Source organism: Mesoplodon densirostris, chromosome 19, assembly GCF_025265405.1.
Source record: "Mesoplodon densirostris isolate mMesDen1 chromosome 19, mMesDen1 primary haplotype, whole genome shotgun sequence".
Lineage (NCBI taxonomy): Eukaryota > Metazoa > Chordata > Mammalia > Artiodactyla > Ziphiidae > Mesoplodon > Mesoplodon densirostris.
Window position 1 is genome coordinate 65732123 of NC_082679.1, and position 24026 is coordinate 65756148.

Here is a 24026-nt window from a genome sequence, read left to right on the forward strand (position 1 = left end):
ACCCAAGACTTTAGAAGCATAGTTTGAGAATGACTGTTCTGTGTGTGTGGTTGGGGGGGCATCACTGGGCTGCTGAACAGGCAAGGCCCCCAAACCTGACGGCAGCTGCCCAGACCTCTGCTGTCCTGGGAGGCCCTGCCTGGCTATGTCCTGGCCACTAGAGGACCCAGGCAGCGCCGCTCTGCACTCCCCCCGCTCCAGCCCATCCCGCCATCCCCTCTGACCCTGGGACCCATTTAAGGGACAGGAAGCCCTCTGCAGGGCCTCACTGCTCCATCCAAGCCATGGGGGCCAGGCGGGGATTCAGGGCCCCTCCAGATCCACCCCACGTTTGCCTGCCTCCACGGAGGACCCCCGCTCGTGCCGCTTCATCACGTTAGGGTGTGTTGGTGCCTGACTCCCGTGGGAGGGCAGACTTATGAAGGCTGATGCCCCAGGGCCTGGCAGGGGCCTGGCAGGGGCCTGGCACAGGGGAACTGCGGAAGGGGGGAGGGAGAGGAGGGGGGAGGAGGGGAGGGAGAGGTTGTCGGGGGAGTGTCTGCCTCCACCCAGCCTCTCTCCTGACCTCCAGACCAGGCTTGAACTTGGAAAGGCCGTGGGCCCTGCAGCCGCTTGCCCAGGCTCCTGGCCAGGCCTCACCTGTATTGGCGGTGTCACCTTGGCTTCTGGGTCCTTGCCTGGTAAAATGAGGCCCCAGAGGGACGGGCCACATGTCGGGTGAGATCAGTGCCTGGGCCTTCCGGAGCACACTGCTACCCTTGACTGTGGTTACCTGCGGCTGCCCACTGGGCATCTCCACCTGGATGAGCACAGGCACCCAGTTCATATCTACGAGGAACCTGTGCTCCGCCCAGGCCAATGCCTCATGTCTGGGTCACGTCCTTCCTGTCCAGTCCTCCTGAACCCCCAGGCGTTCTGCTCCCTCCCTTCTGTGTCCCATCCTGGACACGGGAGCCTGAACCCCGGGTGGGCAGGTGGACACCCCTTCGTGCAGCCCGAGAAGCTGCGTTCACCTTGCCGTCCCCTGGCCACACGACGCTAGCTGACCCTCGCTTGCACAATGGACATGTGCATGGGAGCCCTGGGCGGGCTATGCTGGGGTGTGGGGTCATGCGATTATCCCAGTGAGCCCAGTGAGCAAATGCCTGCTGAATACCAGCCGTACGGCCCCGGTGCACACCCGGCTACACCGCCAGAACAGTTACTGCAGACTTAGCGGCTGAAACAACACGACTTTATCTCACTGTTTCTTTTTTTTGGCTGCATTGGGTCTTTATTGTGGTGAGCGGGCTTCTCATTGTGGTGGCTTCTCGTTGCAGAGCACAGGCTCTAGGCGCGTGGGCTTCAGTAGTTGTGGCGCACGGGCTTAGTTGCTCCGCGGCATGTGGGATCTTCCAGGACCAGGGCTCGAACCTGTGTCCCCTGCATTGGCAGGTGGATTCTTAACCACTGCGCCACCAGGGAAGCCCCTCACTGTTTCATAGGTCAGTCGTCTAAGTGGGCTCCATCGAGTCTTCTGTTCCCGGTCACATGGGGTGAAGGCTCTGGGTCGGCCGGGCCGGCTCTTACCTGGAGCTCAGGGGACAACTTTCTTCAAACTCATCCAGGTCCTTGGCAGACTCAGGCTCCTCGGGGTTGTAGGACTGAGGGCCCCATTTCAGCTGGCTGTGGGCCTCCCGCCCCTGCACCCACGTGTCTCTCTGCCTGGCACCTGAAATCTCTCTGGTTTCCTCTCTTGCTGCATTTCTCTGGCTCCAGCTGACCATTTAAGGGACAGGACGTTCTCTGCTCTTAAGGGCTCCTGTGAATAGACGAGGCTAGTCCAGACAGTCCAGGACCCCCTCCCCACCTCAGGGTCCCTCTGTCAAGGAACGTGACGTTTCTACAGGTTCAGGGAGGCCATCTCTGCCACGCCTGCTAGGCCACAGTGTCCTCACGTGCACGTGGAGAGAGGCCCCTACGTCATAGGACTGTGGGGACTAAACACCGGGCCTTATTGGGGGTGTGTTTGTGTGCAAGTTTATATAAACCTGCATACTTTTACACATCATTCTTTTTTTAATATTTATTTATTTTTGGCTGTGTTAGGTCTTAGTTGTGGCACGCGGGCTTCTCTCTCGTTGTGGTGCAGGGGCTCAGTTACCCCACAGCATGTGGGATCTTAGTTCCCCGACCAGGGATCGAACCCATGTCCCCTGCATTGGAAGGCAGATTCTTAACCACTGGACTGCCAGGGAAGTCCCCATAATGATTCTTATTACACTATAATTATGGTATTGTTCTAATGTAACTGCATTTTTTTTTCTAAAGTTATAGCAGCTTCACTTCTCTGCTGAAAGCCTCGGTGCCCCCCTTTTATCAAGAGAAGGTTGAAAATCCCTAGATGGGTGGATGAACCTCCAGGGCTGGAATGCCCCTCCCCTCCCTTCCCCCACCCTCCCCACCCTCCCCCACCCCTCCCTCCCCCTCCCCCAACACTCCTTCACAACCCTACCCAGGTCCAGTGGAGCCGCTGCCCTCCTCCCAGCTCACAGGTGCCCAACCGTGTCCCACCAGAGACAGAGGAGGTCACCCAGGGAGGGGCGGTCATGGCCCCACTGGGCTGGGTGGCGGGACCCGCACCTCAGGCCCCTCCCACTCGCACAGGACCCGAGGGAGGGTCCGCTGGTGGTGAAGGGTTGAACCCTGGGGTTTGTGGCCTGGTAAGGGGAGGGGGCACCTGGAGGGTCGGTCACCCTGAGTCCACCAGGAAAAAGGGCTCTTCTGGAGGAGCCGGTCCAAAGGCAAGGCAGGCCAACTGGCCCTTGCAGCCTGGGGTGGACCAGCGCTGGACGGGACCTCAGGGCTCAGACACAAGAGGTCAGCGGAGACAACTTCCTGTGCAGGGTCCAGAGCCAGACTGGACCCCAGGCTTCTGCATCCCCAGCCCCAGCTGCCCGGGCACGAGGCCGGGGTGCTGGGCCATGGGGGAGTTCTAACCAGCCTGGGGACCACGCCCCTCCCCCAGGGACCCCTCCTGCTCTCTGGGCTCCCCCATGACCAGACCCAGCTTACCCTCCCCCTTGGAGCACCCCCGCACCCGGGAGGTTGTTGAGGGGGACACAGATGGCCGAGAGGAGGGATGGCCTAGCGGGAGGAGAGGGTGCCTGAGGTTGGCCAGGGGGACTCGCACGCTGAGCCCCCACCCCCGTCTACTTCACCCTCTACCTGTTCAGGGGGCAGAAACCCAAAAACATTCAGAGGGCTCCTCCATCCGGGTTTGGGGTCTGACCTCAGAGGCAGGACGGTGGCCTCCAGGAGCTGCTCAGCCCCAGGGCCTCAGAGCCTGCAGCTGGAATGGTCTCCCGCCCTCCACCCCCACCTTGGAGCGGTGAGTGCCAGGGACACAGTCACTGCCGGAGCCCCTGCCCTCACCCCTACCCCCGGCAGCCTGGCCTCCTTCCAAGCAGGCCTAGGGCACAGATGGCGCCGCACCTGCTCAGCTGCCCTGCGATCTGGAGAGGAGAGCAGAGGCCCCCGTGCCTGCTTCCGCTGCAGAGAAGACCGGCTCTCAGAGAGGACGCTCCCCACTCCTCTGCCCAGAAGACGGCTGAGGTCCGCAGGGCCCCCCCCTCCCCGCCCTCCCCTGGTTCTGAGCCACAGGCCACCCGGGAGCACAGGGGCTCGGAGGGGAGAGATAGCCTCCCCCTTCCACCAGGTAGTTACCAACCAAGTAACTGCCAACCGAGGAGGAAGGAAGGGGCGGGTAGAGCTGGGCACGGGGCCAGGTCTGTGCCTGTCCTTCCTGTGTGCTAGCCCTGGGGGTCAGCAGTGGACAACCTGCCCTGGGGGGCTCCACCCCAGAGCGGGAGACAGTAAAGGAACAGCAAATGTGATCCAAGCCCTCAAGGCAGCGAGCGGCAGTCCTGGCGAGGGCACGGCCGGCCGGTGCAAAGGCACTGAGGCAGGAGTGAGCCTGGTGCTCAGAATGAATGAGGGAATCCACCCTACTCCCCAGCCCCCACCCACCGCTGCCTTTCTGACAGCTTCCTTCCTGGAGCCCCGCATCCAGCCTGGGACACTGCCCGACCCCTGCTCCGCCCCGGGACACATGCTGTCAGTCAGCCCCAGGCCCCGCCCCTCACATGTGCTGTCACTCAGCCGCCCCCACGCCCCGCCCCGCACACGTGCTGTCACTCAGCCCCAGGCCCCGTCCCGCCCACGTGCTGTAACTCAGCCCCACGCCCCGCCCAGCCTCGCCCCCGCACACGTTATCACTCCCTCGCCAGGCTCGCCCCGCACACTTGTGCTGTCACTCAGCCGGGTCCTGTCCCAGCAGAAGGCGTCGCTCCCGCCTCCGGACACTCGGCCCGCTGCCCGCCGCCGGGCCATGGACGCCGCGCTCCTCCTCGCCCTCGGGCTGCTGGCCCAGGTAAGGCATGGGCGCTGCGCGGGCGTCTCTGGCCTCTGCACTGAGCGCCGGCGTCTTAGAGTGGGGCGTCCCGGCCTCGGGGACCGCCTGGTGAGCGTCCCCCCTCACTCCCGCAGTCCCCCAGCTCCGGCTCGCCAGCTCGGGTTTCAGCCCCTGGCCTGAGAGCCGAGGGTTCTGCGTGGGGCAGCCGTGTCCAGGGGGGAGTGTAACCGCCTCCGCTAGGCCGGACGGGGAGCCAAGTTCGGGGACAGCCGGGAGAGCACCCAGAAGGCGGGCCCTCACTCCGGAGGTGCGCCCCTCAGCCCTGCTGGGGTCTGGGAGTGTTCAGTCTCGCGGGAGGCGAGGGAGAGGGGGCGGCAGGAGCACCCCCAGCTGGGAAAGCCTGGAGGCCTGGTCCCTAGGGACCCCCGCGAGCTGGCAGGTGATTCTTCTTAGTCTAGTTGGGTGGAGTCCGAGCCCCCGTGTGTCCGGCCGGCAGGGGCAGCTGTGGGCTCTGCCCTCCAGAAACCGCCTATCCCTGGGGAGCCCTGTGCCCGGCACGCACGGCGGCCGCCCTCCGCACCTCCCCCTGAGCCCTGGTCTCCCTGGTGGGAGCAGGACGGGTGGCAGGAAACACAGGCTGCCCCACTCGCCACACGGGCACCCCTGGGTGGGTGGGACCACATCCTCTCGGCCCTTGGCTGCTGGGCAGGTGCTAGGCTGGGGCCAGGAGTGGAGCGTGTGGCCTCAGGGTCTCCGGGCTTCGGGGGACCGGGCTGAGCCGTGGTCACTGGTGAGGGCCGGGGGCCAGGAGGACGGCCTCAGGCCTCTTACACCTGACAGGAGATGAGCACAGGGCCTTGCCCTGCACCCACGAATCACTCACTGTTACACTTCCAGACCCATCACGCAGCGCTGGACGCTGGTGAGCGTCCCCCCTCACTCCTGCAGCGCCCCCAGCTCCGGCTCGCCAGCTCGGGTTTCAGCCCCTGGCAGCTGACTAGGTGCCACCAGCCCCCCACCCCAGCTACCCACACCCCTGCCTCTGGGCCTTCATTCACTGACCCCCATGGAGACAGTGCCGGCCGCTCCCCACTGCCATGTCCAACTGACCCAGAGTGAGGCCGTGGTCACCCTTGCCCGGCACAGCTTGGCTGCCCACGGCCTGTGCCCCTCGGCCCGCTGCTGGGAGCCCACCCGGGGTAGCGGGCTCTCTGCCCCCACCCCAGGGCCTGGATGCCCCCATGCGCTCCAGAAGGCTCCAGGCTGCAGCGCCCCCTCCCCACTCTTCCTGCCCCTGCCCCGCATCAGGCGGCATGTCCTCGGAGGCCCACTCCTGGGTCTGGGGGTGTCATCCTTTGACTGGGCCCAAGGGGGACTCTGCTGCGGGGGAAGGGAATAGATGCCTCTCCCCTCCCCCAGGGTCATGCCCAATGCACCCGCTCCCAGACAGCTGGGCACTGCGGGAATTCTGGTGGCACTGGGAGACCAGCCAACGGGCCTGGCCACTCATGTTCCCGCACTCCCCGCGGCTCAAATTAGCTCCGGTGTGAGGGGAGCGACTTCGGGATTGGCCGACATGTGTCTGCGTCAGGACCTCGCACAGCCCTCCCCCATCCAGCTCAGCTTTCAGACTTTTGTCCTCTCCTGTCCAGCCACACGGGTCCTGCGGCCGCTTCCCGGACACACCTTCCTCCACCTCCGGGAGCCCCCCAGCAGGGCTGTCTCGGGTGGGCCCCTGGGGTGGGAGCCTGTTGATCAGACTCCGCACAGGCCCGTCATCTACTTGCTGGCCTTGGACGAGTCTCACCCTTCCCTTGTGTTGCGTGAAATCTCAGCCAGGGGGCTTAGCGTGTGTCTTTTCGGAACTGGCCTCTATCGGCCCCTCACCTGTGCCCGTGGTGTCCCCAGTAGCTGGGCCTTCACTGGGACCCCACCCTGCCTGGGGGTGGGGAGCCCAGATGGAAGACCCACGTGCTGCTGGAAGGGGCCCCAAGGCTGTGTCCGGCTCCGCTGAGACACGTCGCTGCCCGTGCACTCACGTGCAGGGACACCCCTCCAACGTCACTTCCAGGCCTGGGTCCCTCAGATTCCTGGAAGCAGGTGGGAGGCCTGGAGCCTGGGGGAACGTGGGTGGGGTTTGCTTGGGCTGAGGGAGAGGCCCCACAAGCTCCCCAGGCCTGAGCCCCTTCCCCACCCCCCGGCTGGAATCCAGGCCACCCTGTTCCTGGACGGCCTGGCAGGCATCAGGCATGCCAGGAATGGACCCAGCTGTCTGCCTGGCCCAGAGAGGCCCCTGCGGCTCTCCCTTGAGCCCCCCTCCAGCTGTTGTGGGCTTCAGAGGAGGGACGAGGATGTCGAGGCGGAGGGACAGCTGTTTTCTCCAGCCTCCCCACCCCCACCCCCACCGACTGGGGCAGGCGCCATGCTCCCGGCCGTCCTGCCCACCTTGAGAGGACAGCGCCCCGATCTGGCTTCCCTCCGCGGGCCTGGTTACTGTCACACCGATGTGGGGCTGACTCCCCTGCCCGTTCTGGAGAAGACCATGTGTGTCTGCCCTGGGGACTGTCCTGTTCCAGGACTTTCCCGTTGCCTCAGGGGGTCTTCACGGTTTGCAAAGCCCCCAGGAGTGTGGCTGAGGCTTCCTCCCAGAGGCCACGTGGCTCAGCAGAGCCCCAGAGCCCCTTCCCCAGCCGTGGCAGCCTCCGAGTTGTGTAAGGGTTGCCCAACTGCAGGGAGATGGAAGATGCTCAGCCTTCAGTCAACCAAGATGCACCCGGGTCTCCTGCCTGCCACTCACAGGGGCCACTAGAGGCCGTAGTGCCAGGAGCTGAAGCAGGCTCTCCTTGCTGTCCCCCTGGCCGCCCTGGTCACCAGCCTGTCTACCCAGGGCAGATGAGCGATCAGCTTTCTTCCGAGGAGACGGGCCGTGCCTCGGGATTCTTTGTTCCGAACCCACCGAGGGCTGGTGAGAGAAGCACAGAGCTCTGCAGGCTGCCCCCAGGCGCCCAGGCTGGACAGACCCCTGCAGAGGGCAAGGGCGGCAGGCATTCCCTCCAGGGCTCAGGCACTTGATCGCTTCTGAACAGTTGATGGCGGGGTGCATGCACACGCAGAGCCTCCGAGGGGTGGGGCGGGAGCCAGGTCAGGGCTGTGTGACCATCAAGTCCCGCCTCTCAGCCCTGTGCCTGCCTTGATTCCCAGATGTTCCCAAGAATCACCTGGGGGCTCCGGGACCCCCTGGGAGTTCTAACTCAGTAGGCCTGGGGTAAACTGGTGGAATCCATATTTTTTACTGACCTTGGTTGGGTCTGATGATGAGTCAAGTGTGGAAGCCCCAGCCGGTGGTGAAGGAGCCCAGCCCCACTGCGGGGGCCGGAAGGGGAGGAGACGCCATCACAGATCCCAGGGGACGGGAACCACTCAGAGGCCAGAGAGGCATCCGGAAGGAGGTGGCCAGCTGCTCTCGGGCACAGGGCCTTGCCCACCGTGGCCTGCAGCTAGACAGTATCACCCACCCTGGCCCTTGCCTGGGTCTGGGGTGGGTGAGGCCACTCCTGCCCCTGCAGTGGGTTTGTAGGGTGCTCACCGCGCAGCTGGGCCCCACGAGCTCCGAACCAGACGGGGAGCTCTCTTACTCTGCAGCCGTGGGGCTGGGACCACAGGGAGGGGGCAGTGGCCCGGCATCTCTAGGGCTTCCAGGCTGTTCTCTCAGGCTCTTGGCTAAGGGAGCGGCGGAGGGTGAGCATGGGGGTGCCACCGGGCACCCGCTGGGAGAAGTGGGTCCCTGATGCCTGTTGGTTCTGTGTGGTGCGGGGGCCGTGAGGGTGACAGCCTTTGTGAGCCATGTGCGCTCAACGTCCACGGCTCTGTGCACGTGGCTTCGTCCCGGCTCCAATGTCCTGTGATTCCCAGGCGGCTCCCAGGCCTTCCCCGGCCACCTGCATCTTCTGGGAAGGGGCTGGCGGGAGGACAAAGGACAAACTGAGAAGCGGCCCCAGGGCCGGAAGTCGGCTGCAGCCCAGTCTGGCCACGCCACCTACTGCAGCCTCTGGTCTGGGCGAGGGGCCCCTGCCACGGCTCTGCGGCCTCTGCTGACCTCATGACCTTGGGCCGTGGAGAGTCTGGGGCCCAGGACTTGCAGACTCTGCCCCGGCCACATGCCCTGTGCCAGGCCGGTGGGCGTCCTGGAGTGTCAGCAAGGCTGCCGGGAGGGAGGGGGCAGCCGGAGGCTCGGTGGGGGGCTGCAGGGGCGGAGGGGCCGGCCCGGCTGTGGACAGGGCAGTGTGTGTCCCCCAGTGCCTCTCCAAGAGCCTGAGGCCCGGGAGCACCTGCAGGCTGTCCCTCACCCCCTGCGCAGCCCCAGGCTCCCCCCCGCTGAGGTCAGGGCGGTGCCTCTGTGTCCCTGGGCATCACAGAAATGCTCCGTGCGATGGAGGTTTGGCGCTGCTGCTCCCTGAGGGCTGAGAGGGGCTGGGGAGGGGCGGGGGGGAGGGGGCGGGGAGCGGCGAGGGTGGGGGCAAGGGAGCTGCTGCCCCAAGATGCCCAGGAAACAGACGCTATCCCACCGAGCCTGTGACAAAGGCCGGCGGGTCTCCGCCTGGCGGGCTCACCACCCGGCCTGTGCTGGGCCGTCTTGGTGAGAAGCCGGCTGCCCGGGAGGCTCGGAGGCAGTGCCGCCATCTGTCGGGCCACGGGGAGCTGCTTGGGGGCCTGGTGAACCGCCCGGCCCTTTCTCCAAGCCGGGTGTGCTGCTACCTGGACCCCAGGCCCCTGGCATCTCAAGTGCGGTGGCAGGACGAGGACTGGGAGCCGGGGAGGTGGCCCGGGGACCCCCAGGGAGGCTGACTTTAGTTTGGATGTCAGTGCCGTTCTGTCAGCAAAGTGTACAAGGACCCAGGGGGGCGGAACAGGGAGGCCATGCAGGGGGGCACAGGCCAGAGGTTGCCCAGGAGAGCAGCCTCCTGGCTGAGGGGCATCTCCTCCCTCCCCTGCCTCCCAAGTCCCCCCACTCACCAGTCACCATGCCCCCCTTCCCTGAGGCCACCAGCCCAGGCCCGGTCCCTCTACCGACTGCGATGGGGAGAGGGATGGAAATCTCAGCAGAAGTCGGGGGACGGGGCGGCCGGGGGCGGGGTCGAGGGGTCGAGGAGGGGAAGGGCCGTGGTGGGGGGGGAAGCCCCCTCCCAAAGGGCCCAGGGCCAATCCCGCAGCACAGAGAGCTGGGGAAGGGCCTGGCAGGAGCAGCTCCACTGCATCTCCCGCCGCCGCCCTGCCTTGGATTTGGAGGGGGGCTGGGCAGGGGGCAGCTGCAAACGCAGGGGGATTGGGGGGTCATAACATCCGTGGAAGGTGCGTTGCTCACGTTCTCCTATAGCCAAGCTGAACTGGGTCCCAGTAGCATCCCTGCCTCCGCCCTGGGCCCTGACAGCCCTTATCCAAGTCCAGCCAGGCTCTGTGCCCTCCAAGGGTGCCCCAGCGTCGGCCCCACTCATGGCTCGGGGAGCACAGAAGGCCCCCAGTGCCCGAGCCCACGCTCAGACCAGCCACTGCCCGATCAAGGCGCGGGATACAGAGACCACGTGTTTGAAGCAGGGCTGTCCCAGGAGACTCTGGGTGTTCACTGGGGCTGCCGCCAGCTCTGCCCTCCCCCCGCCAGGTGGCTTTCTTCTCTGGGCCTCAGTTTCCCTGTCTGAGGGGTGGGGGGGGGACGAGCTGACGGTGGGTCTGGGGAGGGTTTCGGCACCGCGGGCGCCCTGCCCCCTGCCCCCTGCCCGGTTCCTGACTAGCCTCAGTGCTGAGCCCAGAGCTCAGCGGGTGGTGGCAGGGTGGTGGGTGCGTATCCCTGGCCCCGCCTGTGGGGTAGCGTCGGGGGACACGGCTGCCCCCCACTCCATCCTGCCTCTGCAGCCCCACAGGCCCCGAGCGCTGGGTTTCGGGGACATTGCACACCGGGTACCCCTGTCCTCTGGGCATGCGGAGCCGGAGACAGCGTCCCGGGTTCCAGGTACTAAAGTGTTGGTCAGACGGTCACCCCTGGTTCCACGGTTCTGGGAGGAAAACAGCACGGGCTGGGGATGGGCCTTGGGGGATCGGGGTCCGGAACACTCCGGCTGCCCGTCCTCCCCGCCAGCCCCTCAGCCTCACAGCTGCACACGCCCCACCCCACCGGTCCCTAGAGGCAGGGGCAGCGGGCCGGCCCGTCCCAGGGGGCGGGGAGCTGAGAGCTTAGCTACGTTTCATTTCCACAAAGCAGCCCTGGGACAGACAGCCCCACCGCCTGATTCCCAGAGGCGTGTGGAGTGTCCCTCTCCCCAGCCTGGCAGAGGAGACCTGCCGTGTGAACAGCTGCCCTGGGTGCGGGAGGGGTGGGCGCTCTGGCCCCCCAGGTGGCCCCCCTCTCTGGGCCTCTTAGGACAAAAGCGCTGGCCTGGTCAACCTTGACCAGCCCTCAAGAGTTCAGGTCACAAGGAGGCCTGGGATGGCCGCGTGTTTCCCCCCACTGCCCCCAGCCCAGCTGTCCTTCCTCTTCAACCCACCTCCCCCCAGGCCTCGCCTCCCATCCCCGGGCTCCCGGGAGCTAGGCTGCCTTCTGTCTCCCTGAGCACCCCATGCCCCCCAAGTCCTGGCGCCCGAACCTCCCTGGGCCACACAACGGAGGGCTTGGCAGTCAGGGAGGGGACGTCCCGGCCCCAGTGGCGGAGCTCTGGGCGCTGCTGTGGTGGTGACGGAGGTTTTTCTTTGTTGCAGAGCCTGTGCCTGTCAGTGGGGGTCCCCGGGCTGAGGAGGCCCCGCACCCTGTACCCCTGGCGCCGGGTGCCGGCACCGGGCCGCGTGCGGAGGGCCTGGGTCATCCCGCCCATCAGCGTGTCCGAGAACCACAAGCGCCTGCCATTCCCCCTGGTACAGGTGAGGGGCCGAGAGGGGCCCCACAGCCGTGTGCTTCAGGACGGGGACACCCCTGGGGCCACAGGCTGAGCGACCCCCTCCCAGCTGGGGGAGAGACCGAGGGCTGCAGAGAGGGGATACCCCTCCCCTGGGGCACCTCCCCAGCCCATTACCTGTCCCACAGATCAAGTCGGACAAGCAGCAGCTGGGCAGCATCATCTACAGCATCCAGGGGCCCGGCGTGGACGAGGAGCCCCGGGGGGTCTTCTCCATAGACAAGTTCACAGGGAAGGTGTCCCTGAATGCCATGCTGGACCGAGAGAAGACAGACCGCTTCAGGGTGGGCCCCTCCCCCTCCCCCTCCCCTCCCCTCCCCCCTCCCTCTCCCCCTCCCCTTCCCCCTCCCCTCCCCATGGGGGCCATGGCCACACCTCCACCAGCAAAACCCAGCATCTTTAATTGGGGGCAGGGGTGGGGTTTGGGACCGGCTGCCCAAGGAAGCAGGTGTTCAGGATTGCAGGCTCCCTCGGCAGGTGGGTGAGCGGACTGAACACTGGGCCCTGCCCAGGAGGACTGGGCAACCAGCATCGGGGTGGGCGGCAGCCTTCCCAGGAAGGCAACACCAGACACTGGTGTGGCCGCTTCTCCCCCGAGCCTGCTACGTGTGGTGAGGACGGGGTGCCGTGAAGAATCCCACGGAACTGGCCGCCCCCAGCGGCAGCTGCCCCGTGACTGTCAGGGTGGGGGTGTCAGGGGAGGTGGGATGGGATCTGCCCATCGGAGGCCTTGGGGTTGTCGGGTCTGGAGGCAGGGCAGTGGGGAGGGGGTGCGCAAGGGGCCAAGGAGGGGAGCCTGGAGCTCGCCTGAGTCCCCTGCAGACAGACAATCAGCCGCCAGCCTGGCCTCCCTAAGGTGATGTTCAAACTTGCCCCGGGGAGGGGGCTTCAGCCTTTGCCTTTCCTGTGCCCTGAGCCTCCCTCAGACTTTGAGAACGAGCTCTTGGTTCCCTGACGCAGACAGAGGGTGTTTCCCCTGGAAGTTGTACCAAGTCTGTTCTCCAAAGGGGCAGGAGATGGTTGAAGTTAAAATTTCACGTGTGGAGAGGAAACTTCAAAAGCAGCCAAAACTGTTCACAGAAAAAGGGAGAGAGACCAGGAGCGCTAGGGAGAGCGTCACTTCAGGCACGCTCGAAACATAGCTGCGGGCTTCCTGGTGGCCCAGGCAAGAGGGGAGCGTGGTGGCCACCCTGCCTGCCGGGAGAACCCAGGCTCCCCTTGAGGGAAGCCCCAGCTGCCCCGCACTGCCCCGTCCGGCCTCTCACCTGTTTCCATCAGGACACAGTCCGCACTCACTGCCGCGCTTGCCCTGGTGGTGGCCGCAGTGCCAGCCCCTGCTCTCTGCTTGACTAGCTCAGGGCCTTTGCTCTGGACCTGGGGGGGTCCACCCTGGAGGAGCCCACGGACCTGGAGATCGTGGTTGTGGACCAGAACGACAACCGGCCTGTCTTCATGCAGGAGGTGTTCACTGGCCAGGTGCTGGAGGGCGCCCTCCCAGGTGAGCCGGGTGGGTTCCTGGTGGGGGAGGGAGCTTCGCGAAGGGCGCTGGGCGGGTCAGAAGTCCAGGATTTCCCTTCAGCAAGGACTTCAGAGGTCCTTGAGAGAGTCTAAAAACATGCAAACAGTCTCCAGGACGGAGGGAGTTTCCACAAGTCGACTCAAGCCTCTTCCCGTTGCAATATAAACGTCAACCCCTAAATCTTGCAGAGTTCAGGGAGGATTCCTGGATGGCGAAGCTCCGGTGGTTTCTGTTGCTCTCCCCTCCCCCCTCCTCCCCTCCCCCTCCTCCCCCCTCCTCCCCCTCCTCCCCCCTCCTCCCCCTCCTCCCCCCTCCTCCCCCTCCTCCTTCTAAATAGAGGTGACATTCACATAACATAAAATTAACCGTTTTGAAACGGACTTTTCCGTGGCATTTAGCACATTCACAGTGTCCTGCAGCCAACACCTCTGTCTCCTCCATCCTCCGAGAGGCGACCCCCTGCCCGTCATCAGCCGCTGCCTCTCACCGCTTGTTACTTCTGCACTGGGTGCACACACCGCTGACCCTCCATCCCTCCTGCGTCCTCACAGGGCAGACCCGCTGGCCCGATTCTGTTCCAGGCGAGACAGACATTCCACACAGCCATGTGCTCCCTCCCTCCCCACCCGGTCCCTGGGGCTCTGGTCAAATCCCCGGCTGGTTGCAGACCGGAGGCCTTCAGAGCACACCCGTGACTCGGTGTAACTTCAGAGTCGGGGGTTAACACTAACACATAGGAACGTCTCACCTGCACACCTGTTCAGCCTCAGCTGCCCAATCAAGCCTTTTAGGGCAAAGGAGGTCCCGCCTCTGTCCACAGTCCCTGCCTCTTGCCTAAGCCTTGTCCGTTCCTGCATGCCGTCCACCTTTTCCTTTAGGGCCTTTTGCACACGAGCGTGGTTGCTTCTGTTCTGTCAGGTAAAAGCCCAAGTGTCTGGTTGGCCGTACATCTGGTTCTGTTGGCTGTTTAACCACTAGGGTGGAATTTTTCCCTCTTTCTCTGTGTGTAAGAGCACAGCAGAGGTGGGGGCCAGCCCGCTGTGGGGAGAGGGGACGGGCCTGGCCTCTGCCACCGCTTGAGCTCAGCTCCCGGGGCGCCTCTGCGTTCTCGCCACGGCAGCGCAGCCCTGCATACAGAGGGGCCCCTAGCAGGGTGACAACCCTTGTGTGCTACCTGGCAGGGCTCCTGGGGTGCTGGGGGGTGGGGGGTCTCAGTCGTAGGTGGTCCCTGAGCCCCAGGGGTGGGGCTCCTTCAGGATCCCTGCTCGTCCCCCAAAGGCGAAGCACCATCCCTCCAGCCCAGCAGCCCCATCCTCACCCTGTGATCGTGGACCACCAATGGCCTTCCCCATCCCCTGGGCCACCCTGTGGCCTGAGCCGAGGGGCCCTCCCGGGTCTCCTCCCGCCCCGCCTTCCCTGGGGGCACTCAGTGGGCGCGTGGGAAAGGGCACAGACCCCCGTGTGGGCTCCCAGGGACCGCCAGCAGCTGTGCCAATCTCGGCCCCTCTTCCTGCTGCCATGGGGTCGCTGCACCTGCTGCACCAGGGGAGCCCCAGTGTGTGCACCTCCTGGGGGGTCACAGCCTGGACTCTGGGGTGTCAGGTCGCCTGTGCGTCTCCATCTGACGGGCTCACACAGGTGTGATCTTGATTCCCCTTTTTTTCTCGTCGTGGTGGCAGGACTGAAGTCCCCACCCGCTCACGCTCCCTCACTGGGGTTCATGCACTGACTTCTGTTCTGCCAAATTTCATTGTGGCAAAATACATATAACAGAATTTAGCATCTTGACCATTTTTAAGTGTACGGGTCGGTGGTTTTAAGCCCATTCACGTCGTTGTGCGACCACCAGCAGCATCTGTGGAATTTTCTCATTTCCCCAAACTGAACCTCTGTCCCCATTAAACACTGACTCCCCACTTCCCCCTCCAGTGCCTGGCGCTCACTGTCTACTTTTTGTCTCTCTGATCTGACTGCGTATGAGTGGAATCATGCGATATTCGTCCTCCTGTGTCTGGCTGATCTCCCTGAGCATCCTGTCCTCAGGGCTCGTCAACGCGGTCGCCAGGGTCAGAATCACCTTCCTTTTCCAGGCTGAATAATACTCTATTGGGTGTTTATACCACATTTTGTTTATCTGTTTATTCTTTAGTGGACCCTTGGATTGCTTTCACTTTTTAGCTGTTGTGAATAGTGCCGCAGCGAACATGGGTCTACAAATATGTCTTGGAGACCCTGCTTTCAATTCCTCTGGGTATGTACCCAGACGTGGGGCTGCTAGGTCAAATGGTAGTTCTATTTTTAATTTTTAAAAATAAATTTATTTATTTATGGCTGTGTTGGGTCTTCGTTGCTGCGTGTGGGCTTTCTCTAGTTGTGGCGAGCGGGGGCTACCCTTTGTTGTAGTGTGCGGGCTTCTCATTGCAGTGGCTTCTCTTGTGGTGGAGCATGGGCTCTAGGTGCGCGGGCTTCAGTAGTTGTGGCGCACAGGCTTAGTTGCTCTGTGGCATGTGGGATCTTCCCGGACCGGGGCTCGAACCCGTGTCCCCTGCATCGGCAGGCGGACTCTCAACCACTGCGCCACCAGGGAAGCCCTCCCTTTGCCCATTTTTGAATTGAGTTGCTCGTTGGTTTTATTTCTGGCTGAGTTTTACGGGTTCTCTGTATATCCTGGATATCAGTCCCCTATCAGATGTATGATTTGCAAATATTTCCTCCCATGTCGTGGGTTGTCGTTTTACTCTGTTCACGGTGTCTTTTGATGCGTTTTTAAACGTGCGTGAAGCCCGGTTTGTCTGTTGTTGTTGTTGTTGCCTGAGCCTTCGGTGTCAAATCCAAGAAATCGTTTCCTTCGTGACGTCACCAATGTCGTGAAGCTTTGGCCCTGTGTTTTCTTCTAAGGGTTTTATCGTTTTACGTTGTACACTTAGGTCTGATCCATTTTGAGTTGACTTTTGTATACGCCGTTAAGTCATTACGGGTCCGGCTCCATCCTTCTGCATGTGGATGTCTTTCCCAGCACCATCCCCTCTCCACGTTGAATGGTCCTGGCGTCCTGGGTAAAATCACCTGCCCGTGGACGTGAGGTTTATTCTTGGGCTCTCTGTTCGGCTCCATCGGTCTATGTGTCTATCTTGAGGGCAGGTGCACACTGATTATTGTACTTTTGCAGAAAGTTTTGAAATCAGGAAGTGTGTCCTCCAGCTTTGTTGTTTTCCAGGATTGTTTTGGCTATTCAGGGTCCCTTGAGATCTTATAGGAATTTTAGAATGATTTTTCTGTTTATGTAAAGAAACTGTCCGTAAGATTTTGACAGGGATTGCACTGAATCCGTAGGTTGCTCTGGGTGGTACTGACATCTTAGCAACAAGTCTTCCAAGCCATGAACATGGTCTGTCCATTTATTTGTGTTTTCTCAGTTTCTTTCACTGATCTTTTGTAGTTTTCGTTGTGAAAGCCTTTCACCTCCTTGGTCACGACGCTGACATCCTGAGGCTTTTAGGCAGTTGTTGTGATGATTGTCCCTGCGTGAGTCTGTGTGGCTGGAGCCCCCCCAGGAGGCAGGCACATCCCGTTCCTGGGGATGCCGATTTGGGTCTATAGTTCGGGGGTGTCCGCCAAGCTTCTCCACTCTGGTTTTTCTCCTTTCCCCTTTGTAATTAATAGGTGTTTTGTGGGAGACCCTTGGAGACTGTGCAGGTACCCTGCTACCCCTCAAGCTGCCACCCAGCAGCGTTAGCATCCCTCCCTGGCGGCTCTTGCCTGCATCAGGTGTTGTTCTAATTCACTGTTTCTTCTTCGTCATCACTTGGCTCTCTATTATATGATAGGACTTTCAGTACCCCTATATATGAATATACGTGTGTATGTGTTACCCACCAGGGTTCTTGGCCTCCTTAATGAATAGAAATTGATCAAAGGCCAGACAAGAAATTCAGGCAAGGCTTTGTTGGGGCCCCTGCTGCAGCAGTGGGGAGTGAGAACAAGAAACAGCTTCCCTTGCTAGCTTGCTCCCTGAGCGGGGGCGAGCTTGTTCCTTATATGGGGTGTGTCCAGGGGTCACGGGTGTGTCCAGGGGTCAGGCCGGGGGGGTTGGCTTAGGGGGTTTGCTGTAAACAGAAAACTCATTCTAAAATTCCTATAAAATCTCAAGGAACCCTGAATAGCCAAAACCATCCTGGAAAAGAACAAAGCTGGGGGACACACTTCCTGATTTCAAAACTTTCTCCAAAGGTACAGTAATCAGTGTGCACCTGCCTTCAAGACAGACACATAGACCATAGACCAATGGAACCGAATAGAGAGCCCAAGAACAAGCCTCACATCCATGGGCAGGTGATTTTACACAGGACGCCAGGACCGTTCAACGTGGAGAGGGCAGTCTCCTCAGCAGATGGTGCTGGGAAAGACATCCACATGCACCACCTTAGGTGGTGTGTGCACGGGGCACGCACAAGTGCCCTGCTTTTGCTCCCGGCCGGTTTTTTGCTCTTCAGAAGTGGCAGTTGGGCTTTTAGAGTCTCTTTGTATCTCGTCCAGAATTTGCTCTAACTGCCACGTACATAGTTATGTTTAGTCCCTTGTAGTTTCTTTGTATTCTGTAGCTCGAAGAGATGTGTGTCCAGGCGCAAGCCCTGCAGCAAAGGGTCCCAGGTCCCAGCCTGTCTCGTATGTGTTTTGTTCACATGGATCTGGACTTAGGAGTCTTGCCTCATTCAGTGGGTTATGATTCTTTGCACCGTAGTTTTGAAGCTCAAATCGTCCCAGATATGGCTGATTAGAAGCTCATCAAACCGGCCCAGGCCCTTTCAGCAGCCGGAGCTGGGAAATAAGCTCACACATATTCAGACGTGTGTGTGTGCGTGTGTGTGTGCGCGTGCTCTCCACAGCTGTGTTAACGTGTCTCTGTACCTTCATCACAAGTCACGAGTCCTCTCTGGCACCTCCACTTCTGATCCAGCTCTGCAGGGTTCCTTTTGGGTCCTCTTCTCTGATGGCTAGAAGCCGGGCTCCAGTCACCCCAGGAGTCTGCGCACTTGCTCAGTCATAGAGAGCCTGGCAGGTGCCTTTGGAAGCGCTTGCCTGCACCCCGGTGGCAGGGTGCCTATTCTAAACATTGTTTTTGGCTTTAGCCTGGGGTCCAGCATCATGCCAGGAGTTACCTGCTAAGGTAGCTTCCCACCTTCTAAGGCTGGGTCAGTGGCCGGGTCACTACCGTTCATCAGACACCAGCATGACACTCAGCTGACCCGTCAGGGCCCAGGAGGGGCTGGGATGAGCCCAGTCACAGGTGAGGGGGCAGCCAGCTCCTCGGGTGGCCTGAGGCTGGTCCACCTCACCGGGATAACTTTTAGTACACCTCATCTGGGCCGGTGTGGGGAGGGGTGGCCAGACCTGAATTGCTCCAGAAAATAGGTGGGCACAGGTGCTGAGGCGCCTCCAGGACCCCTGCGGCGGTCCTTACTCTCCTGAGATTCAGGGCCTTGTTTGCCCCAGAGCGCGGGTGCAGCCCCGGGCGCTGCTTCGCTCCGCCTGGGGCTGGCTCCCCAGCGGGCTCGCCTGGTCTGTCTCGGGGTTCTATAGGAGACAGGTGTCAGCTGTGTGCACCGGACACCCAACCTCATCCCCACAAGCAACACAAGCCAGGACGCCGGCACGCTTGCACGTGCAAGGCTGATCGGGGGCCTGGACCTGGTGCGGCGGGCCGCAGGGGAGCGGGTGACACGCCCTGGCGTCCACGGGTGTCACCCCCACATGTCCCCGCCCTTCCCAGGCACCTACGTGACCAGGGCTGAGGCCACGGATGCGGACGACCCAGAGACGGACAACGCGGCCCTGCGATACTCCATTCTGGAGCAGGGCGGCCCCCAGCTCTTCAGCATCGACCCGTACACAGGGGAGATCCGCACGGTGCAAGTGGGCCTGGACCGCGAGGTGAGGCCGTGCAGCTGCACCCTGACGGCTGAAGCAGGGCAGCCCCCCGACGGGACGAGAGGTCCGGGTGTGGCGGATGCTGTCCGTGGCCCTGCGGGTAGTTGTGCAGTTCGGTCCAGAGGCGGTGTGAGGGGCCCTCAGCGTGTTTTCTGCCGGAGACCTCCCCCACCCTGTTGCCTGCAGAACAGTAGGGCTCCTCGGCCTGGGGTGGGCCCACAGCGACCACGCATGCTGCAGAGAAACAGTCGCCCTCCAGCCGGCCGTGCCCGCTCTTCCCCTGTGGGGCCCCTGCAGCCCCTGGCTGCTGGGCTTCTGTGTGGCATTGGCACCTCACCTGCAGGAAGCCCTCCTTGGTTTCCCCAGGGCACTCACCGTGTTAGTTGATCTGTGTCCCCTCCCTCGGCAGCTGCACCTGGCTCCCCAGGGCAGGGACCCCACACCCCAGTGCAGCAGGTGCCCCGTAAGTGCTTATCCGACTCGGCAGCTGACCTCTTGCCCACTCACAGGCTGGGGCAGAGTCTGGGGTCGACAGTGGTGCCATCGGACCTTGAGAGGCTAGGCAGCCTGTTTTGCCCCAGAGCTTGGGGGCAGGGCAGGTGCTGGAGCCTCCTGGGGTCTGCCTGCCCTGCCCCCAGGCCCTAAGGTGGCTGACCAGCCCCGCCCTGCGCTCCACCTGGGTCTCCTGACCCCATGTCACTGTGCTCCTAGGTGGTCGCCGTGTACAATCTGACCTTGCAGGTGGCGGACATGTCTGGAGACGGCCTCACCGCCACTGCCTCGGCCATCATCACGCTGGAGGACGTCAATGACAACGCCCCCGAGTTCACCAGGGCTCAGGTGCTGCACCGTCCTCACCTCCACCGGCCGCTGCTCAGGGCTGACCTCCCCCGCCATCCTGGGGCTTCTGGTGGGTGGGAGGCTAGGTGCTCCACAGAGGAGGCATCCTGTGTGGATCGTGCAGGATACCCTGCCAGAGGCCAGCATGGGGGGACTGTGAGCATGTCAGGAGCTGGAGGGCCCTGGGGGGAGGCCACCAAGACCCTGGGGTGTGACCTGTCCCCAGGCTTCCTGGGTGGGAGGGAGCAGCAGCCCTGCCCTCTGGGGAGGATGTGCCCAGCACGTGGCCGAGCCTGGGAGGGGCCTCCTGGGGTGCCCTGGACTCCTCGTGGGTGGGCAGTGGGAGGGTGACCCTGCAGGGGACTGTCCCCCACCCACCCGTGGGTAACGGAGCCGAGTTCCCACAGTTCTTCCTGGAGGCCACAGAGGCCGTCAGTGGAGTGGACGTGGGGCGGCTTGAGGTAGAGGACCGGGACCTGCCCGGCTCCCCCAACTGGGTGGCCAGGTTCACCATCCTGGAGGGCGACCCTGACGGGCAGTTCGCCATCCGCACCGACCCCAGGACCAACGAGGGCGTGCTGTCTGCGGTGAAGGTGAGCTGAGGAGGGTGCCCCTCCCCACACCCTGGGACCCCGTTTGGATCCTCTGTGCATCCTTAGGAGGGGAACCAAGGGGACCAAGAACGCTAGGACTGTGGGCTCGGGCCACGCTGACCACAGGGGGACAGGGCTGGAAGGAGGGGGCAAGCCCACGTGTGACGTCCAGTGTCTTTGCCGCTTAAAGCATATGATCAACACGCACAAATACAGACCTCGCGTGTTGGCCAACCTGAGACCAGAGACAAAACCAGCAGGAGATACGTGTGCACACATACGTGTGCACGCACACAGGTGCACACACACACCTGTGTATACACGTGCAGAGAGATGCAGATGAGCTGTCAACACAGGAAGAGCTTTATTGCCAGAGACTGGCTCACGCCAGCCGTCGTGCAGGCGGCTGGCGAGGCCGGAGGCTGTAGGGCTGCGACAGGCTGCACAGTCAGGAGCCGAGGCTGCACCTGGAGGTGGGGCCCCTTCTTCCCCGGGGCAGCCTCAGGTTTGCTCTCAGAGACTCTCACCCGCAGATGAGACCCACCCAGGTTCTCCAGGACCATCTTCTTTATTTAACGTCAGCTGATTGTACAGGTCAGTTCAACCACGTCCACCAAATACCTTCTTAGCGAGACCCAGGTGAGTGTCTGCTTGAGGCACTGAGGAGGGTGCCCGGCCAGGGGAAACTGACCTCACGACGCCCGACAAATACGTTTGCGTGATGCGTAGCCATGATTTCCACGTTATTTTTTGTGCCTTCTTGTCCTGCATGATTTTTGTTTTTCTGAGGCTATAAAGCGGAAGGAAAGAAGGGGCTCTGAGGACAGACCAGAGGAGGCCCCTCCGGCCCGCAGCCGCCTCTGGGTTCCCTGAGTGGGGGGGAGGGTCCGGAGTCCTGACAGGCGGCCGCCCCGCTTCCCCTGCAGCCCCTGGACTATGAGAGTCGGGAGCGCTATGACCTCACGGTGGCGGTGCAGAACGAGGCTCCCCTGCAGGCGGCTGCCCCCAGGGCTGAGCGGGGCCAGGCCAGGGTCAGCGTGCAGGTGCGGGACGTCAACGAGGCACCCGTGTTCCAGGAGAACCCGCTGCGGACCAGCCTGGCCGAGGGGGCGGCCCCAGGAACCCCCGTGGCCACCTTCTCTGCCCGAGACCCTGACACACAGCAGCCGCAGAGGCTCAGGTGGGGGCCCCGGGGTGAGCAGGGGGAACTCACAGCCCCAGTCCACCTCCCAGCCAGGGTAGAAGCACAGCTGAGGGTGCTGAGCCCTGTGTCCTGAGGTTCCCATCAGGGCCCCGGTCAGAGGGCAGAGAGCTCATCTGTGTGCATCACCGAGAGCCCAGGGGCTCTCAAGTACCGTGCGTGTGCGCGTGTGTGTGTTCACATGACCTCGTCCTGTAGGCAGGACTGGGCTGCGTCTGGTGCACACTGACACGGCCCGTCTGTGTTGGCTAGCCTCCGAGCGTCCGGCCCTGTCCGTTCCAGGGAGCCGTTGCTCCCCTAGGACTGGCTGTTACTGTCTTGGATTTCACCCCCTGCCCTGGTCCTATGTACCCTTGTCTGTCAACGTGGTGCCCACCGTTGAATCCTGGCTGTCACTCTGGCCACGGGGCCCTGGGCGGCTCACCTGCCCTCCCCGAGCCTCAGTTTTTTCATCTGTTGATTGGGATGGAAAACACCAGCTTAGGACTATCCTTAAAAGCCTGTGTATGTTGTGTGTGTGTGTGTGTGTGTGTGTGTGCGCGCGCATCCACACGTGACCACACCTCTGGGGTCCGGCTCAGGCTCAGGGCCACCCTGTGCCCTCCTCGCCAACAGCTACTCCAAGGACTATGACCCTGAAGACTGGCTGCAAGTGGACGGGGCCACCGGCCGGGTCCAGACCCAGCGCGTGCTCAGCCCTGCATCTCCCTTCCTCAAGGACGGCTGGTACAGGGCCATCATCCTGGCCCGAGATGATGGTGAGCGTGGAGCTCGGCCTGGGTTCCAGGGCTCCCTAACCCTGGCTGGGGCCCCTGCTGCCGCCCAAGGGCTGAGAGCGGGCGCTCCACCGAGCAGACTTAAGGGGTGGGCGGGGGCTCTGCAGGGGCAAGGGGCCCACCAGGCCTCTCCTGCTTGCAGCCTCCCCACCCAGCACAGCCACAGGGACCCTGTCCATTGAGATCCTGGAGGTCAATGACCACGCCCCTGAACTGTCCCCACCGTGGGGCAGCCTGTGCAGCACGCCAGAGCAGGGCTCCGGCCTCCTCTTGGGGGCCACGGATGAGGACCTGCCCCCCCACGGGGCCCCCTTCCACTTCCAGCTGAGCCCCAGGCTCCCAGAGCTGGCCCAGAACTGGAGCCTCAGCCAGGTTAACGGTGAGCTTGCCCCACACCCCTGGGGGTCCAGAGCCTGGGGCAGGTCCCCACTGGTTCCCACCTCAGCGCACTGCATCTTCAGGCCCGCAGGGATCGGTTATCATACACAGGGGACAGGTGGGGAACCGAGGCCTAGTCTCTCAGGATGCCCGCCCAGCCAGCTGCCGCCGGAAACACAGGCGCAGAGGGGCGTGGCTACCCCCTGCCCCGCTGACCGCCAGCACCCTCCGCAGTGAGCCACGCGCGCCTGCGGCCCAGGCTCCAGGTCCCGGAGGGGCTGCACCGCCTTAGCCTGCTGCTCCAGGACTCCGGACAGCCGCCCCAGCAGCGCGAGCAGCCCCTGAACGTGACCGTGTGCCGCTGCGGCCTGGACGGCACCTGCCTGCCGGGGGCTGCTGCGCTGCGGGCGGGCGGCGCAGGCATCAGCCTGGGCGCCCTGGTCATCGTACTGGCCAGTGTCATCCTGCTGCTCTGTGAGTGCCCGCGCCTGCGGATCCCTGCCCCTGCCCCGTGCCACCTGGCAGCCCCGCCCGCCTTGCCCCGCCCCCGCCGCACACCGACCTCCACTGCCCCCCCTCCCCCCGCCCCCAGTGCTCGCCCTGTTGGTGGCCCTCCTGGTGCGGTGCCGGCAGCAGTCGTGTGACAAGAGGCTTCTGCACGGGCTGCAGGACGACCTTCGGGACAACATCCTCAACTACGATGAGCAGGGGGGTGGGGAGGAGGACCAGGTGAGGGGGCCGGGGGTGCTGACGCGTGCTGGGGGGACGCCCCAGGGGCCCGCGACGGCTGCGGCTCACCCCCACGTGCTCCGTCCGTCCCGCCTCAGGATGCCTACGACATGGACCAGCTGCGCCACCCGGCAGAGCTGGCGGCCCTGGGCACCCCCCTGGGACGGCCTTCTCTGCGCAGAGACGCCCCGTTCAGCCGATCGCACCCCCAGGCCCCCCGTGTGCTGCCCACCAGCCCCTCTGACATCGCTGACTTCATCAACGAGGTAGGTGCCCCAGGGGGGCCCCGTTCCCCCACCCCACAAGCCTGAGGCATCGCTCTGGGGCCGGACGGGGGGGGTGGTTCTTGCCAAGGAAGGAGCGTCGCCCAGAGAGAACCTTGCCTCCAGCCCGTCTCCTGAGCCCCAGGCCTCTCCACAGGGCTTAGAGGCTGTGGACAGTGACCCCACCGTCCCGCCCTACGACACGGCTCTCATCTATGACTACGAGGGGGACGGTTCCGTGGCGGGGACACTGAGCTCCATCCTGTCCAGCCTGGATAGTGAGGACCAGGACTACAGCTGCCTCTGGGACTGGGGGCCCCGCTTTGCCCGGCTGGCCGACTTGTACGGGCCCCCGTGAGGGCACCAGGGAAGAGGCTTTCTGATGGGGACCTGCACCCACCCTGCTGAGGGCACGGCCTCCCGGACACAGAGGGCAGACCACGGGGGCCTGAGCGGACACGCCGG

The 24026-nt window shown here is 63.3% G+C and overlaps 1 protein-coding gene across 1 annotated transcript; it reads left to right on the forward strand.

Moving 5' to 3' along the window:
• The first annotated feature begins 4369 nt into the window (after positions 1–4369).
• CDH15 (cadherin 15) lies at positions 4370–23919 on the forward strand. The gene is made up of 14 exons (XM_060084737.1): positions 4370–4411; positions 11141–11299; positions 11463–11618; positions 12688–12832; positions 18624–18784; positions 19493–19621; positions 20029–20214; positions 21141–21394; positions 22031–22173; positions 22334–22570; positions 22804–23043; positions 23162–23298; positions 23397–23564; positions 23719–23919. The coding sequence occupies exons 1-14, from the start codon at positions 4370–4372 to the stop codon at positions 23917–23919; spliced, it is 2358 nt and encodes a 785-aa protein (XP_059940720.1).
• Positions 23920–24026: the final 107 nt, after the last annotated feature.

What these genes read in the sequence shown, in the direction of transcription:
- CDH15 (XM_060084737.1), top strand. Translation starts at nt 4,370, where the DNA reads ATGGACGCCGCGCTCCTCCTCGCCCTCGGGCTGCTGGCCCAG. An exon ending in TGCCATTCCCCCTGGTACAG is followed by an intron (nt 11,300 to 11,462) that starts GTGAGGGGCCGA and finishes CCTGTCCCACAG; the next exon opens with ATCAAGTCGGACAAGCAGCA. An exon ending in CCGAGTTCACCAGGGCTCAG is followed by an intron (nt 19,622 to 20,028) that starts GTGCTGCACCGT and finishes GAGTTCCCACAG; the next exon opens with TTCTTCCTGGAGGCCACAGA.